At 39.5% G+C, this 19,103-nt stretch overlaps 1 protein-coding gene across 2 annotated transcripts; it reads right to left on the bottom strand.

Annotated features, from left to right (window-relative positions):
- Positions 1 to 873: 873 nt before the first annotated feature.
- On the bottom strand, positions 874 to 14,659 carry mbtps2 (membrane-bound transcription factor peptidase, site 2). Of its 2 annotated transcripts, XM_061965117.1 has the most exons (11): positions 14,258 to 14,650; positions 10,988 to 11,136; positions 9,575 to 9,713; positions 9,402 to 9,505; positions 9,196 to 9,323; positions 5,433 to 5,551; positions 5,180 to 5,360; positions 5,022 to 5,119; positions 4,742 to 4,937; positions 4,561 to 4,636; positions 874 to 1,924 (listed from the first exon to the last, which is right to left on the bottom strand). In XM_061965117.1, the coding sequence occupies exons 1-11, from the start codon at positions 14,330 to 14,332 to the stop codon at positions 1,702 to 1,704; spliced, it is 1,488 nt and encodes a 495-aa protein (XP_061821101.1). In that variant the 5' UTR covers positions 14,333 to 14,650; the 3' UTR covers positions 874 to 1,701. The 2 variants fall into 2 exon arrangements, with proteins under 2 accessions (XP_061821101.1, XP_061821100.1); XM_061965116.1 differs by having other exon boundaries at positions 9,402 to 9,713; positions 14,258 to 14,659.
- Between the last annotated feature and the right edge of the window lie 4,444 nt (positions 14,660 to 19,103).

The raw sequence follows: 19,103 nt of genomic DNA, 5'->3' as shown, positions 1-19,103 counted from the left end.
CCGTTTAAATGTCATACCCAGATTGCAGAGGAGTACAAAGATAGCCGTCATGAACCCATAATGCAATGCTGCAAAGAAATATAAGTTGATACCGTAAGTTAGAATAGTACACTGCAGAGTGACAACTCTAGCTCGAAGGCTTCTTTGAAACCTGCAGCTATGTGAGTCAATATAGTCCAATTTAAAGATTTATACCCAAAATTCATGTGAGAACATGTGAAGAACTGCCATGCCTATACTTCAGCGACCGTTTGAACTTAAGAGGATGAGGTATGTGCCAAAGGGATTCAAATGTGATAGCCTATTCAAATGTGATAGCCTATATTGTTACATGGAGGCTAAAATGACCTTGTAGTGACTTACCTGTCTGTACCACTAAGGTGGCATATCCTTAGTGTCATTTATATATGGTTTACTGACAGTTAGTATACAGGCTAACCCTTTCTAGTTTGCTATGGTCATCTGATGTGGCCAGTCTTAAAATAAACTTTAGTCACTATTATTTAATAGGCAATTGTAGATTTTACAAGTTTATGGTCATGTTACTACTGCGGAAATGGCTGTCAGACAAATGAATTCCTGTGAAGTAGGAATTATTGATTATACAGGTGAAACACAAGCAATGTGAATATTGTGCAAAGGTTCGTTCATTCCAGCAATTAGAATTACAAGGTGAACCTAATATATAACACAGGCTCATAAGATGCATATCAAGATATTTCAAGCCTTCTTTTGAAATCATTTTTGATAGTTATGGCTTACAGCTTATGAAAACCTCAAATCAAAAATCTCAGAAGATTTTGGTGTTTTCAAAAACTGTAAGCCATTATCATCAAAATGATACATAAAAAAAAGCTTGACATATTTCAAGTCTTAAATATCATAAATTTTTTAATTTAAGTTGGTTTGCTGACAGACAAACTTTAGCACAAAAAATTAAATTGTTGGAGTTTTACGCATGACTCAAATATTCTTACAGCTGGAACATAAAAACCTGTTCACTACTTTCTAAAAATGGGTTATAACATTATGAGAAGGAAGTAACAACCACATAATCACCTTTACACTCCTTTAATCCAATGTGGTACTGTAATACTGCCTGAAGCTCAGCCAATCAGTGGCAATGATACTGAACAGTGCACTCTGATTGCTTTGACATTTTTAGTTCATGTCAACATTTTTATGCTGGAAAATGCTTAATTTAGAGAGTGACGCCGCAAACTTTGAAGTGCGACGTGAGTGAGAGATGGCGGTATATTATTTTTAATTTTTAACTTTTTAGCCATGGTTTATTAATTTTTTACATTATTTATGATTAATCAAACATGGTTTCCTGTTGAAAATAAATAGAAGCAATATATATCCAACATAAATCCACATGAAAACTTAACAAATGTAAAAAAAATATTATCCAACAAACTTGTTTTGTATTTTAGCACAAAAAGAAAATTGGCGATAATTGCTTTTCATTGGACGGTTATGATTAAGCTTGGCGGAGGTAATGAAATACCTTAAATGAGACATAGTTCACATCCTTACATACAGCATTTGTGCTTCTCTTGATCTTTGTTGCCCTGTGAGGTTGCACTAGAGTAAAAAAGCAAACCTGAGGGCTACTGGGTAATGTCGTCTCTTCACAGTTTAGTGGTCCTCAGGCTCGCGTCCCGAGTTTTTGGTTATTTGACCGTCATGGCTGGTTGGCTACCGCGCCGTGACCATCCACAGGCCCAGTGCCACGTTGGCGGCCAGCAGGGCGCTGCCGCCGAGGAGCAGGAAGAAGCCGATGAGCTCGCGCTTCTGGCGGTCTGTCACCACGGTGACCAGTGTGGCCTCCAGCAAGGCGCTGAGCATCCACTGACCATCCAGAGCGAAGCACGGCACAGAGTTGACCACCGCCAAGGCGCCCGAGAGGGAAAACACATATCTGGTAGGCAGTGGGATAAGGACTACAAACGGACACTCCTGAAAACAGTAGACCGCTCCTGTCATATATAGGATCTTTGACTAGCATTTTTGCAATAGGTCCTTAAAAACAGCATAACACTCCTGTCGCTTAAAGGATCTTTGACTACCATTTTTGCAATAGATCCTTAAAAACAGCATAACACTCCTGTCGCTTAAAGGATCTTTGACTACCATTTTTGCAGGAGTTTCTTTAAAAAAACAGCACAACACTTCTGTCATTTAGAGGATCTTTGACAAGAATTTTTGCAATATGTCCCTAAAAACCGCATAACACTCCTGTCGCATAGAGGATCCTTGACCAGCATTTTTGCAATAAGTCTGTTGCGGCTCAAGCTCCTGTCGCCGCACGGTCAGCTGTGCGCTCCTCTGAGCTCTCTGTGTCTCTCCTCTTCTGTGTTCACCGTGTCTTGTCCTGTGTCGCCTCAACACGCACCTCCAACACCTCCCGGTAACACTCAACAGATAATCGCTTCACATAGTCACACATCACGTATTTCATTTAATTACACACGTCACACATTTGTGCAAATAAACTCGCTGCACGCTAAACGACGTCCATGTCTCAATGCCGTCTCCTTCCTCACTGTACCGTTACAAAGTCCTAATAAACAGCATAATACTCCTGTCATTTATAGGCTCTTTGACCATGATTTTTGCAATAGGTCCCTAAAAACCGCATAACACCCCTGTCGCATAAAGGATCTTTGACTAGCATTTTTGCAGGAGATTCTTAAAAAAACGCATAACACTCCTGTTGCATAGAGGATCTTCGACTAGCATATTTGCAATAGGTCCTAAAAAACAGCGTAACACTTCTGTCCCATAGAGGATCTTTGACTTTCCTTTTTTAAATTAGATTCTTAAAAAAACAGCATAATACTCCTGTTATTTAAATGATCTTTGACCAGCATTTTTGCAGTACATTCTTAATAACAGCACAACACTCCTGTCATTGAGAGGAGCTTTGACGAGCATTTTTGCAGTAGATTATTAAAAACATCATAATATTGAGGATTATTGATGAGCATTATAGAGTGCTGTCAAAAACCAGCAGAAACAATCTGTCATATGGAGCAGTGGTCCCCAACCTTTTTGTAGCTGCGGACCGGTCAACGCTTGAAAATTTGTCCCACGGACATATCATAAAGAAATACAATCATGTGTGCTTACGGACTGTATCCCTGCAGACTGTATTGGTCTGTATTGATATACATAGGAACCAGAAATATTAATAACAAAAAGAAACAACCCTTTTGTGCGAATGAGTGTGAATGAGGGAGGGAGGTTTTTTGGGTTGGTGCACTAATTGTAAGTGTATCTTGTGTTTTTTATGTTGATTTAATTAAAAAAAAAATAATAATAACATTAATTTTTTAATTTTTTTTATTCCTTGTGCGGCCCGGTACCAATCGATCCACGGACCGGTGGTTGGAGACCACTGATATGGAGGATCTTAGACAAGCATTTTTTCAAGAGTTCCTTAAAAACAGTAGAGTGCGACTGTCACACAGAGGATCTCTGACTAGCATTTTAGCAGTAATTCTTAAAAAAAGTAGAGCAGGGTTATTCAACTACATTATGAAGAAGGCCGCAGTTTCAGAAGCCCAAGGTCTCAGGGGCCGGATATCAAAACTTGGATGTTTCTTGAGAAAGTGCCTCCGCAGGTTATATTCCTTTGAGACTGTGTTTACTTCTTTACAAAGTAAACACATCCGCTTTCAAACTGCACTGTCAATAAATTCATTATTCTTCCCTCATTACTCGTTTCCAGCGTGTGCAGCTTGACAGATAGTTAACAGCATTTCAATACATTCATACTTTGTTGTCCAGTCGCTGTTAAAAGTCCGATTTTTGCGTTCTGTTTTGATATTTTTCAGGGTCGATAGTGCCATCTTCTTCTACTCACCCACTACCGCATCATTGTGACACATATGCTTCGCTGTTTCCCACTGCGGGGTGACGGGAGTACTGCTTACATGATAAACTCTTTTGAATGGTTTCATCAAGCCTGTTCGTGTGTTGTTCGGCGAGCCAAATTAAAAGCTTTGGCGGGCAGCATGTGGCCCGCGGGCCGCCAGTTGTACAACCCTGCAGTAGAGCGATCTTTGACTAGCATTTTCTTTTAGTCTGCCCTTAAAACCGCATAGCGCTCTTGTCACAGGGTCTTTCGACCTGCGTTTTTGCAGTAGTTCCTTAAAAACAGTAGCGTATTCCTGTCACATAAAAGATCTTTGACAAGCATTTTTGCAGTAGTTTTTTAAAAACAGTAGAGCGCTTCTGTCACATATAGGATCTTTGACTATCATTTTTGCAGTAGATTCAATTATTTATCAGTTCGCCCTTAAAATCGCATAGCGCTACTGTCACATACAGGATCTTTGACTATTTGTTTTTGCAGTAGTTGCTTAAAAACAGTAGCGTGCTCTTGTCATGTAGAGGATCTTTGACTATTTGTTTTAGAAGTTAGTCTTCAAAAACAGTAGCATGCTCCTGTCATACAAAGGATCTTATTCAATAATTTTTGCAGTAGTTCCTTAAAAATCAGCAGCACACTTTCATCGAATACAATATATGAATCACTTTTTTTAAGGATACTTGCAGAATGTCTCCAAGAAGACAGGAATGTCTAAGTGGAGGAAACCAAAGCGCGGCACAAAGTTGGTGAGACTCACTGTGAGGATTAGAAAATAAATTAGAACCACAGGAAGGATCTTTATGTGATTGTGTTGGTAGAAACGTTACTTTGTGGACATTAATATCTCTGTAAATGATTTACCGGCGTGCTGAAGATGTGGCGGGTACCCCACAAACAGCATGTGTGGGGCAAGAGAGTGCGTGACCCGGATGAAGCGCGTCTGGTTCTCCAAGGAGGGCGTGACGCAAACGCTGAGGCTGGCGAGAGCGTCGCAGTCGCGGTCGCTGCGACACACGTTGGTGCCCGTCACCATCTTACGCACCGGCATGCAGGCGTACTGTATGAGGGCAAAAGTGAAACAGGAAGCACTTCAGAAAGTGGGCGGAGCAAATTTCAGAGCGTTATTGGTTGCATTCGGGACCTCTCTCTCGCGGCTCAAAGGTTTGATGTAGGAGAAGCAGAGGTCCGTCAGGCTGTTGTTGCTGCAGCAGTCCATTGTCCCATCCAAGCGCTTGAACGCTAGGCACAAAAATCACAATTACGCCATTTTCCCCATGAATTTAAACCGTCCACACACACCTCGTCCGTGGGCCCAGCTGGGCTGCAAGCTGGCAGCGGGGACGCAGTATCCCGTTTGCGGCGTGTGGGAGAGGTGAGACAGGCAGCTGTTCCAGTCGTCCACCCCGCTGACAGTACATTGCTCCAAGCCCGTTATGATGTCCCCCACGGAGAGACCCCGCTGTCCGTCAGCAGCTGAGCCCTGACGTACAAACAGCGCGTTAGCACGCACGAGGGAAACACATGCTAAATCTAAAGAGCTACAAAACCGTACCGGTGCAACCTCGGTGACCAGCGCCCCCACGCCGCTCGTGTACAAAGGGAAGAGGAACAGCGGCAACAGGAAGAGGAACGCCAACGCCGCCAAGCACAACACAAAGTTGTGCCACACTCCTGAAAAACAAAACACTTGTCATATTTTAGGGTGGAAGCAAGCGCACACTCACGTCTTGGGGGCCGACAAAGCATTAAAGTTGCATCGCATGCCGCCACGGGAATGAATAATAAACACAGTGAGTGCGAGGAACATGCTGAGAAAATCTCAGCTGTGACCAGACAGGATAAATAAACACAGTGGGACATCTTGTGTATGCAGACACTCTTTGCTGCCCTCTCAAGGCTGCAATAAAACACGCACAAGTCGTGTTTCCCAAACAGGTGAATTCAGTGTTGTGTATAAAGAGAGCAGGCCAACTAAACAACAGGCGTCATGACTGCTACCAATGACACATGCAGCTGTGTCCGTTTTTCTGACAAAATAAACCAAAATAATATGTCTATGTATAGTTCTAAATACACCCCAGATCATAAAATTACAATAAAACATGCTTTTTAGGGCTGCGAATATTTGGACACCACACTATACTATTCGATTCGATTCTTAGGGGTAACGATTCTTGATTCAAAATCAATACTTTTTTTAATATCATTGGGTGCCAGTTCTATGATTAAGTACATTCTTCCATAAAATAGGCAAATAGCTCTGATAAATTATTTATTTTACCGAAATGAAAACTGGTTTTGTTTAATACAATTCTACCCAAATATTTAATAAAGTCAAATACAAAAAAGGCAACTAGGGAAGTATCACACCTTTATTTTTTCTAAAGTAAATCTGTACAGCAGGTATGATCATCTACATTAACAATATGATTTGACTGAGTGGCTGGACAGGACATATTAAAAGAATAATTATTAAAAGGGAAAAAAAAAAGATTTTTTATTTGTTTTAATCGATTAAAAATTCGTTATAAATAAGTATCGCGATTAATTAAAAAATAAAACATTTTGACACCACTAATGAAAGACCACAAAGAAGAAATTTTGCGGCCATATTTTAAGCACTCTGCTGCTACATTCCTGAAGTGTTTTGTAAATGTATTCATTTAAAAGAAACCAAAATTGTTTTAAAGTAAATCTAAATCGCGATTAAAATGTGTATCAACATTTTATATAAGATAAAAAACAAAACAAAAAATGCACTTATAGTGCCAATAATATACTGAAATCCTCCAATTGCCCACAAGAGCTTTAAATATTTCTCATGATGATTAATTGTGTCATGAAACAACATATGTGCTTTGATTACTTGACAAAACAAAAACATATGAATAATAAATACAGTAGTAAATAACAGTTCTCAGTCACTCACTATGCCGCTGACACTATGATTGGGCAAATATTGACATTCAAATTATTTTCATCAAATATGACATTACTTAGCCCTCCAAAATGTATCTTGTTACGGTGCTCGATAATAAGCATTTATCTGAAAATATTGCCTTCTTTTTTGGAGTCACTGTCTCCGTTTTTCTGTCATTGATAGAGTGAACCTTCAACAAATTTGCATGACCTTTTATGGATTGTTGGGAGGGCGGAACTCGTCTGCGCACAAATCAGTGCAGGTATATGACATGATATAAGAGCATAGGCGCCGATGCCGTGGGTACTTCGGGGCCCGAGCACGCACGAACAATGCCGAGCACCCACGTGGGATTGATAGCAAATTCTTTCTCACCACCAAGCAAAAATCCGCATGCTCAGAAAAGTAGCGTCAGATTTACCGCCCGTACAGGCACCCACTGGCAGAAATGTAGATCCGCGCCTATGCATAAGAGTGCGTACAATTGTGCGTTGCATGTTTTTTTAAATCTGAATTAGAAAAAATGTCAAAATAATAAATACATAAATCAGATTGTTTGTGCATATGTGCATTAAGTGGTTTGTGCTTACGAAATGTTTTATGTTCAGTTCCACACAGTTTTATAAATGAGGCCGCTGATGATTTTTAATGTGACGCGGCACAATGGTTGGGAGTCACTGCTATGAAAATTGCCAGATAAAACAATTGACACGATCAGGAAAGTATTAATTTAAAGGGGAACATTATCACAATTTCAGAATGGTTAAAACCATTAAAAATCAGTTCCCAGTGGCTTATTATATTTTTCGAAGTTTTTTTCAAAATTTTACCCATCACGCAATATCCCTAAAAAAAGCTTCAAAGTGCCTGATTTTAACCATCGTTATAAACACCCGTCCATTTTCCTGTGACGTCACATAGTGAAGCCAACACAAACAAACATGGCGGAAAGAACAGCAAGCTATAGCGACATTAGCTCGGATTCAAACTCGGATTTCAGCGGCTTAAGCGATTCAACAGATTACGAATGTATTGAAACGGATGGTTGTAGTGTGGAGGCAGGTAGCGAAAACGAAATTGAAGAAGAAACTGAAGCGATTGAGCCATATCGGTTTGAACCATATGCAAGCGAAACCGACGAAAACGACACGACAGCCAGCGACACGGGAGAAAGCGAGGACGAATTCGGCGATCGCCTTCTAACCAACGATTGGTATGTGTTTGTTTGGCATTAAAGGAAACTAACAACTATGAACTAGGTTTACAGCATATGAAATACATTTGGCAACAACATGCACTTTGAGAGTGCAGACAGCCCAATTTTCATCAATGAATATATTCTGTAGACATACCCTCATCCGCGCTCTTTTCCTGAAAGCTGATCTGTCCAGTTTTGGAGTTGATGTCAGCAGGCCAGGGAAGCTAGGGTCGATGTGAGCCAAGACATCCAGGGGGTTTAGCTCGCTCGTCTGCGGGAACAAACTGCCGCCATTGCTTGCCGTGCTACCGAGGTCCTTTGTCCCTGAATTGCTCACACACTCCGGCAGATTCAATGGGGGTCTGGCGGCAGATTTCTTTGACTTTATCGTTGGAAATGCATCTGCTTTGAGTGTCGCAGGATATCCACACATTCTTGCCATCTCTGTCGTAGCATAGCTTTCGTCGGTAAAGTGTGCGGAACAAACGTCCAATTTCTTGCCACTTTCGCATCTTTGGGCCACTGGTGCAACTTGAATCCGTCCCTGTTCGTGTTGTTACACCCTCCGACAACACACCGACGAGGCATGATGTCTCCAAGGTACGGAAAGCAGTCGAAAAAACGGAAAATAACAGAGCTGATTCGACTCGGTGTATGAGAAAATGGCGGATTGCTTCCCGATGTGACGTCACGTTGTGACGTCATCGCTCCGAGAGCGAAATATTAGAAAGGCGTTTAATTCCCCAAAATTCACCCATTTAGAGTTCGGAAATCGGTTAAAAAATATATGGTCTTTTTTCTGCAACATCAAGGTATATATTGACGCTTACATAGGTCTGGTGATAATGTTCCCCTTTAACATTGCCAATATTCCTAGATCAGTGATTCTCCAACTGTGGTACTCCACAGATTCAAATATTCAAACACAGTGCTACTGTTCAAAGTCTCTAATGTTACAGTGGCCAAAAATATTCAATACACTTGCTAAAAAAATCTCAGTCTTTTTTGGAATTAATACTTAGGCCTACTATGCCACTGTATTTTAATGTTTTTCCTTATGGTGGTACTTGGAGATCCAAGTGTTTTCTGAGGTGGTACTTGGTGAAAAATTTATCTTTAAGTATATTTGTGTAAAAAAGGGTGATTTTTTTTTTAAGGTTGAGTGGATATAATCCACTAAATGGTTTCCGCCCTCACCTGCACAGAAGATGCGAAGCTGCTGTATGGGCGACACGATGTTCAGGTGTGTAGTGAAGAGGTCCACGAAGGCGCCGGGATAGACCACGAACACAAACATGCCGAAGCCATTCACTCGTACTTGCTCCCTGTAGAAACACGCACGATATCTACTTAGCGGAGGCTATGTCGACGCGGCAACAAGACTGCACAAAGCGCTTGTTTACCTCAGTGCTGCCACCGCGTGGCCCAGCTCGTGTATGACGCCGCTGAGCAGCAGGGCGAGGAAGAAGTAGCCCAGATGACCGACCGGTAGATTGACGCCGGGCACCTGCGAGAGGAGAAAGATGACACGGCGTCCAGCTTGTGCGTGTGTGCTTGTGTGTGTGTGTGTACGTACCACCACCTGCAGTGTCTGCTGAGCGCCAATGCGAGGGTTGCTGGTGGTCATCTGAGCGAGGGTCTGCTGCAACGTTTTCGCCAGCAGCACCACCGACGCCAGCATGGACACCAGCCCGAACACCAGACCACTGTTGAACCTGGAGAACATGAGGAGATATAAATGGCTTTAAAGCTTCTTTTTTTTAACCACAGCGCCACCTGTTGGGAGTTTTTATTACTGCACAGTAAGAGCCCATCCTTGTATTGCGTCAGACCAGCTCGCCAGTTTAGTTCAACACTAATAGCGTTTTTGCAGAAGATCCTTAAAAACGGCATTCGACAAGTGAATTTGCAGCTAGTCCATAAAAACAGCAGAGCACTCCTGTTATTCGGAGGATCTTTGCCTATAGTTTTGCAGTATGTACTAAAAAAACACTCATAGTCATAATAAATTTTGTTTTTGTAATCGGCCCTTAAAAGCGTCATAGCACTTGCATCCCACATAGAGGACTTTGACTAGCGATTTTGCAGGAGATTGATAAAAACAGCATAGCACTCCTGTCATATAGAAGATATTTGACTTTTAATTTATCAATAGGTCCTTAAAAATAGAGCACTCTCATCAGATAGAAGAGGTTTGACTTCTATTTTATGTAGTAGGTCCTTAAAAACTCCAGAACACTCCTTGTCACATTAATGATCTTTGTTTTTTGTACTTGTCCTTAAAAATATCATAGCGCATGAACCACACGTGGAGGATCTTTGACTAACGATTTTGCAGAAGATTGATAAAACAGCGAGGCAGTCCGGATATATAGAGAAGATTTTGAGCCAAGTTTTTGCAAAATATTTGTTAAAGCAAAAACTAATTTCATATAGAAGATATATGACTTGAGGTTTTTAACTAGATTCATAAAAACGGCAAAGTTTTGCTGTCATTTGGAGGACCTTTGACTGTCATTTTGCTGTAGGTCTAAAACAACAGCAAAGTACCCTTGTAGATCTTGAAATAACATTTTGCAAATAGCAAGAGTACACGTACCGGTCATTTGGAGGATCTTCGACTAGTGTTTTTGCAGCATTCTCTAAAAATAACACTAAAAAACACTACTGTTATATATACGGTAGGATAATTTACAGGCTCTCTTTTTGCAATTGGTCCCTAAAAACAGCATATCCTTGTCATATAGAGGTTTGACTAGAGTCTTTGTCGTACTTCCTTAAAAACAGTAGAAAAACTAGCATTTCCCTACAATAATAGCCGTACAAAAACACTCCTGTCCCTTAGAGGATCTTGGACTGGTGTTTTTGCCGTAGGTGCTTAAAAACAGCAGAGATTTCCTGTCACAGTGAAGATTTTAAACAAGCAATTAAGTAGCAGATTTTCAAAAACAACAGGGCGCTCTTGTCATATAGAGGTTGTTGCTCTCACCACAGGTAGAGCGCACGCGGCTGTATGCGGGCACAGTACGCAAACAGCCAGTTAAACATGCTCGTCTGCCACCTCACGTGGAAAGGAGACAGCATCAGACCTCGCCTGGCCAGCCAGGACTCATAGCTGATCCGATGTGTGGACGACGACTGCAAAAGAAAGTAAACATAATTAGTAATTTAGTTATTATAAAAGCATTCGCAACACAAACAAGCGTCAGTCTGGGCCTGCTTCAGTGTTATCAAGACGTATTAAATTTCAAAAGCCATATTGAATATTTGATGAATAAATTATCTAAATATGTCGGTCTTCTCTCAAAATTGAGGCACTTTCTTCCTCTTAACGCTCTCCTAATTCTGTATCGGACTCTATTTGCACCACATATAAACTATTGCAATGTCGTATGGTGTAACACGTATCCCAGTTATCTTAAAAAATTGCAGATTCTTCAGAAGAGAGTCATACGTGTTATATCACAGGCAAACTTTAATGCTCCCTCAAATCCTCTTTTTTATGGGTACAATCTTCTGAAGCTTACGGAGTGCAACAGATTCCACAGTGCTTGTATTATGTATAACGTAGTATACGGATTAAATTCTAGACTCTACCAGCTCATTCCAGTGACCACTACTTCTCATAGATATAACACTAGAACTAAACCTTTATTAAGAGGGAAAAACTGTCATCCAAAGTGTACAAGCTTTAGTATAGCCTGTAGAGGCCCGATGATCTGGAATGAGATTGATAGCTCTATAAAAGAATTACATTCTTTAAAAATGTTTTAAAAGCGTCTTAAGCGAAATGTATTGCTACGTTATGCTTAGTATATTTAGCACACACCTTATGGTTGAGGAATTCACTTTAGTCGCGTAATTTTGGTCTTGATCTCTGTATGTATGATGAGATTATCGCAGATCTTCAAGATGCAACCTTTAAACAAATTTGAATAATAGGATATTGAGACTGATTTGGTGGATTTAAAGATTCCCCTTTTATTTATAAATGAAATTGTAAATGGGTAATTGGTGGGTAGATTTGAAATGTATTCTATTGTACTGTATTTTGTATATTATATGATGATGTATATTTTAACTGTGGGTCCCTGTTCATAAGCTGTGAGCTTCTGGGGATAATCTTTTTGCAGAACGGGCTCTAATAATAACAAAAGAAACAATAAATAATGTAATCCAAAATTATGTCTGTCCGTAAATAAATAAATAAATAGTATTCTCTAGAGACCGAGCAATTCATTTGTGTCTTCTGTAATGGACACACACTTCTTATCTCAAATGCAAAACACTACAAAAGGCGTCAAAAAAACATCGTAAAAATAAAATTAGTAACTAGTGAGATATGTATTTACATTTTTGTCACATATAACACAAAGTTGGGGTTTTGTTTCACATACACTGTATTGCCATAAGTATTTGGCCACCTGCCTTGACTCACGTATGAACTTGAAGTGCCATCCCATTCCTAACCCATAGGGTTCAAAATGATGTGGGTCCACTTTTTGCAGCTATTACAGCTTCAACTCTTCTGGGAAGGCTGTCCACAAGGTTGTGGAGTGTGTTTATAGGAATTTTCGACCATTCTTCCAAAAGCGCATTGGTGAGGTCACACACTGTAGTTGGTCGAGAAGGCCTGGCTCTCAGTTTCAGTTCTAATTCATCCCAAATGTGTTCTATCGGGTTCAGGTCAAGACTCTGTGCAGGCCAGTCAAGTTCATCCACACCAGACTCTGTCATCCATGCATTTATGGACCTTGCTGTGTGCACAGTCATGTTGGAAGAGGATGGGGCCCGCTCCAAACTGTTCCCACAAGGTTGGATGCATGGAATTGTCCAAAATGTTTTGGTATTCTGGAGCATTAAAAGTTCCTTTCACTCTAACTAAGGGGCCAAGCCCAACTCCTGAAAAACAACCCCACACCATAATTCCTCCTCCACCAAATTTCACACTCGGCACAATGCAGTCCAAAATGTACCGTTCTCCTGTCAACCTCCAAACCCAGACTCGTCCAATTGATTGCCAGGTGGAAAAGTGTGATTCATCACTCCAGAGAAGGCGTCTCCACTGCTCTAGAGTCCAGTGGCGACGTGCTTTACACCAGTGGTCCCCAATCTTTTTGTAACTGCGGACTGGCCAACGCTTGAAAATTTGTCCCACGGACCGAGGGGGAGGGAATGTTGTTTTTTTTTGTCATAAAAAATACAATCATGTGTGCTTACGGACTGTATCCCTGCAGACTGTATTGATCTATATTGATATATAATGTAGGAACAAGAAATATTAATAACAGAAAGAAACAACCCTTTTGTGCGAATGAGTGAAAATTAGGAGGGAGGTTTTTTGGGTTGGTGCACTAATTGTAAGTGTATCTTGTGTTTTTTATGTTGATTTAATTAAAATAAATAAATAAATAAATAAAAATATTTCTTGTGCGGCATGGTACCAATCGATCCACGGACCGGTACCGGGCCACGGCCCGGTGGTTGGCGACCACTGCTTTACACCACTGCATCCGACGCTTTGCATTGGACTTGGTGATGCATGGCTTAGATGCAGCCGCTCGGCCATTCCGTGAAGCTCTCTGCGTACTGTACGTGGGCTAATTGGAAGGTCACATGAAGTTTGGAGCTCTGGAGCAACTGACGGTGCAGAAAGTGGGCGACCTCTTTGCACTATGCGCTTCAGCATCCGCTGACCCCTCTCTGTCAGTTTACTTTACGTGGCCTACCACTTGGTGGCTGAGTTGCTGTTGTTCCCAAACTCTTCCATTTTCTTATAATAAAGCTTGACTTTGGAATATTTAGGAGCGAGGACATTTCAGGACTGGATTTGTTGCACAGGTAGCATCCTCTGATAGTTCCACGCTGGAAATCACTGAGAACGGCCCATTCTTTCACAAATGTTTGTAGTGCTTGATTTTACACACCTGATTCTCATCATTTGGATGGGTGGCCAAATACTTTTGGCAATATAGTGTATTTTGACCCACACTGAATTGTAACACTATTACACTGAATTGGATCGTTTTATATATTAGCAACCTAGTCTCGTTCCTCTCTTATTTTAACAATTTAATGCAAATATTGTTTATATTTATGTGTCTCAAGAAGACAAAGTGAACTTGACTGATGCTAGCTAGCAGCATCTGCAGCCCGTCAGTAGGTCTACTATAGGTGCAAAAGACGGTTTATGTAGCAATTGAAGGCTTTTTAAACAACCAAAGTAGACTCTAACATGAAATAAAATGAAATATATTACCTTCAGTAGTGTGTCTGCGAGGTAGACAGCACACCAGGCTGCCATCACACACACCAGCAAAGGCACCGGGATCATGGTGCATCAATTCCGGAGACAACGTCAACCACACTGGGGTACCTCCATGGCTCCAGATACCCGCCAACCGCCACACGTAAAATTAGCAAACACCTCCTTAAGTCTCAAACACCATCCATAATAAAACACCAACTCCAAAAAAAATAAGGGTTTTGTCAGGTGTGTTATAAATGAAAGAGGAAATAAATACGGCTGGAATAGACTTCCGGGTAGGGTCGCTGGTTTTCTTCTTTGTTTATTATTATGGTTAGCTGCAGTTGAACAGTCCGCTGCTGCCACCAAGTGTTTAGCTGAAGAAGTGCACTTACACCATGTGTTGATAGAGATGTAAAAAAATCTCATGGTAATACAGTCGTGGTCAAAAAGTTGACATACACTTGTAAAGAACATAATGTCATGGCTGTCTTGAGTTTCCAATAATTTTTACAACTCTTATTTTTTTGTGATAGAGTGATTGGAGATCATACTCGTTGGTCACAAAAAAACATTCATGAAGTTTGGTTCTTTTATGAATTTATTATGGGGCTACTGAAAATGTGACCAAATCTGCTGGGTTAAAATCAATCAATCAATCAATCAATCAATGTTTATTTATATAGCCCTAAATCACAAATGTCTAATAGGGCTGCACAAGCCACAACGACATCCTCGGTACAGAGCCCACATAAGGCATACTTGCCAACCTTGAGACCTCCGATTTCGGTAGGTGGGGGGTGGAGGGTGGGGGCGTGGTCAGGGGTAGGGTGGGGGGTGGTTGGGGGCGTGGTTAAGAGTATATTGACAGCTAGAATTCACCAAGTCAAATATTTCATACATATATATATATATATATATATATATATATATATATATATATATATATATATATATAATCTACATCCTGAAAATATGCAAACAAAACTGTTTTTGGATAATTGATACTTCAAACTTGCATAAATAAATATTAAGGAATATAACATAACTTGGCTTCTGAGAGCTTCAAAATGTAATGAATAAAATGCTGAAGTTGTTGATAAAAAAGCAATTATTTTAATAATTAAATATGGTCATTTTAAATGAATTATTATGATCATTTAAAATTAATTATTTCAAATATGTTCATTTTAATTCTATGGCTGGATGTAATAAGGAGTCAGAAAAAATACCAAAAAAAATACAATTCATTTTGATGTTTTTAGCAAAATACAATAAAAATGTATTTAGTTATTTTAAAAAAAATTAATAAATATATTTATTTTTAGGTAAGATAAACATAATAATACAAATTGTCTCTAGTCTGGATGATTTAGTTCTTGTCACCCTGTTGTCCTCCCGTCGTGAAAAAAGACTGTCCTCACTCAGGTCCGCATGGAGCTGGAGGGGGCGTGGCCTCCAGCTACGGCTGAAAATCGGGAGATTTTCGGGAGAATATTTGTCCCGAGAGGTTTTCGGGAGAAGCGCTGAATTTCGGGAGTCTCCCGGAAAATTCGGGAGGGTTGGCAAGTATGACATAAGGGCAAGGAAAAACTCACCCCAGTGGGACGTCGATGTGAATGACTATGAGAAACCCTGGAGAGGACCGCATATGTGGGTAACCCCCCCCCCCCCCCCCCCCTCTAGGGGAGACCGAATGCAATGAATGCCGAATGGGTCTGACATAATATTGTGAGAGTCCAGTCCAGTGGATCCAACATAATAGTAAGAGTCCAGTCCAGTCCATAGTGGGGTCAGCAGGAAACCATCCCGAGCGGAGACGGTCAGCAGCGCAAAGATGTTCCCAACTGATGCACAGGCGAGCGGTCTACCCCGGGTCCCGACTCTGGACAGCCAGCACTTCATCCATGGCCACCGGACCTGTGCGGCCCCCCCCCCACAAGGGAGAGGGGAGCAGAGGAGAAAAGAAAAGAAACAGCAGATCAACTGGTCTAAAAGGGGGGTCTATTTAAAGGCTAGAGTATACAAATGAGTTTTAAGAAAAGACTTATTGTGTAGAAATATGGGGAAATAACTACAAATGTGTGCTACATTCGTTAACCGTGTTACAAAAAAGATCAGTTAGAATAATACATAATGTTGGATATAGAGAACATACAAACCCTTTATTTATTGAGTCAAAAATATTAAAGTTCGGTGATTTGGTAAAATTGCAAACAGCTAAAATGATGTACAAAGCAAACTATAACCTGCTACCCAAGAATGTACAACAATTCTTCTCAACCTAAGAGGAGAAATATAACCTTAGAGGAAAAAATAATTTAAAAAAATTGTATGCACGTACAACACTTAGAACCTTTAGCATATCAGTTTGTGGAAATAAATGATGGAATGGATTAAGTAAAGAAGTTAAACATTGTACTGATATGATCCAGTTTAAGAGGTTGTTCAAATGAATAGTGCTTACAAAGTACAAAGAAGAAGAATTATGAGAAATACTTTCAACCTTTTTGAAAGTAAGATATTCTTCATCTCAGTATGTTAATAATGACTGAATTAATTAATTACATATTACAAAACTGCAAAACTGTTGTGTATACTAATTCACAGATGTTATTTTATTATATAAAAAGGTCAGTAAATGATTCTATATATTTGTAAACGCTCTGAAGTGGGAAAGGGGTGGGACATGATGAAAAGTGAAATGATATGAAATTGTGATGTTTTACACTGTAAGTGTGTTCATGTTCGAAATAAACTAAAAGAAAGAAAGAAAGAAATAAAAGTATACATACAGCAATGTTAATATTTGCTTACATGTCCCTTGGCAAGTTTCACTGCAATAAGGCGCTTTTGGTAGCCATCCACAAACTTCTGGTTGAATTTTTGACCACTCCTCTTGACAAAATTGGTGCAGATCAGCTAAATTTGTTGGTTTTCTGACTTTTTTGATTGATTGATTGAAACTTTTATTAGTAGATTGCACAGTACAGTACATATTCCGTACAATTGACCACTAAATGGTAACACCCGAATACGTTTTTCAACTTGTTTAAGTCGGGGTCCACGTTAATCAATTCATAGACTTGTTTCTTCAGCATTGTCCACACGTTTAAGTCAGGACTTTGAGAAGGCCATTCTAAAACCTTAATTCTAGCCTGATTTAGCCATTCCTTTACCACTTTTGATGTGTGTTTGGGGTCATTGTCCTGTTGGAACACCCAACTGCGCCCAAGACCCAACCTCCAACCTCCAGGCTGATGATTTTAGGTTGTCCTGAAGAATTTGGAGGTAATCCTCCTTTTTCATTGTCCCGTTTACTCTCTCTAAAGCACCAGTTCCATTGGCAGCAAAACAGGCCTGGAGCATAATACTACCACCACCATGCTTGACGGTAGGCATGGTCAAGAAGAGTGGTCAAAAATTCAACCAGAAGCTTGTGGATGGCTCCACTGTAAAAAAAAATAATCCTATTTTTATGGTTAATTTACTCTAAATTTCTACTGTAATTTTTCTATTTTTTTTTAAATAGTTTATAAAACTGTAGAATTGAAGACATTATCTGTAAACAAACAATCCGCCTGTTATTTTAAGTAATATGCCAGTAATGACAAACTGTGCATATTTCAATTTTTTTCACAGAAAAATACCAAATTAATTATACATAGCATTTTCTGTTTTCTTAAATTACTTTCAAATTCATGTAAAATTATAGTAATTATCTTTCATTAAATATGTAGCCTGTTATATAAAAGTCTATGTCCATACTAACAATCTGAATAAAGGTATTTTTCTGCAGAACTGTTTGCATCGTCACTTTATTAAAGGTGGTTGATCTTAACAATTCAGAAAAAATCTGTAAAATAATGGTATTTTTCTGTGGAACTGCCAGCATTGTCACTTCATTAAAGGTGTTTGATCGTAATAATTTGGAAAAGGGTATTTTTCTGCAGAACTGTTTGCATCGTCACTTTATTAAAGGTGGTTGATCTTAATAATTTAGTAAAAATCTGTAAAATTACGATATTTTTCCGCAAAACGTTTCATGAAAATTTCTGTAAATATAATGTTTTTGATCATTAATTGGTTTACAATGTTTTACTTTAATTTTATGGTTTTCATTTGGCAGCCATAGCTGCCAGTAGATGACCGTTTTTTTACAGAATTTTTTTTTACAGTGTACCAAAAGCGCCTTTTTGCAGTGAAACTTGCCAAGGGACATGTAAGCAAATATTAACATTGCTGTACGTATACTTTTGACCCAGCAGATTTGGTCACATTTTCAGTAGACCCATATTAAATTCATAAAAGAACCAAACTTCATGAATGTTTTTAGTGACCAACAAGTATGTGCTCCAATCACTCTATCACAAAAAATAAGAGTTGTAGAAATTATTGGAAACTCAAGACAGCCATGATATTATGTTCTTTACAAGTGTACGTAAACTTTTGACCACAACTGTATGTATGAGTTAACATAACTGGGATTTTGAAAAAAAAAAAAAAACGTAGAAGTAGTACTTAGAAGTACCTTAATAGCAGTTTTGAAGTGTATTTGTGCTAAAGAATGCTGATTGGTGGAACATATGGTGCATGTTTGATAGTGTGCAGCTGCAGGCGTGTTTATTTCAATATATCGACCATTGAATATATTACCCAAAATTACAGGAAATTACCTGCATGGATGAAAAACAAGTTTTGGTAATGTTTGTATATGCAATATATTGTGATGCAAACTGCTTTAAAGGGGAACATTATCACAATTTCAGAATGGTTAAAACCATTAAAAATCAGTTCCCAGTGGCTTATTATATTTTTCGAAGTTTTTTTCAAAATTTTACCCATCACGCAATATCCC

The sequence above is a fragment of the Nerophis lumbriciformis genome, linkage group LG07 (assembly GCF_033978685.3).
Source record: "Nerophis lumbriciformis linkage group LG07, RoL_Nlum_v2.1, whole genome shotgun sequence".
Classification (NCBI taxonomy): Eukaryota; Metazoa; Chordata; class Actinopteri; order Syngnathiformes; family Syngnathidae; genus Nerophis; species Nerophis lumbriciformis.
This window is presented reverse-complemented; position numbering and strand designations above follow the sequence as displayed.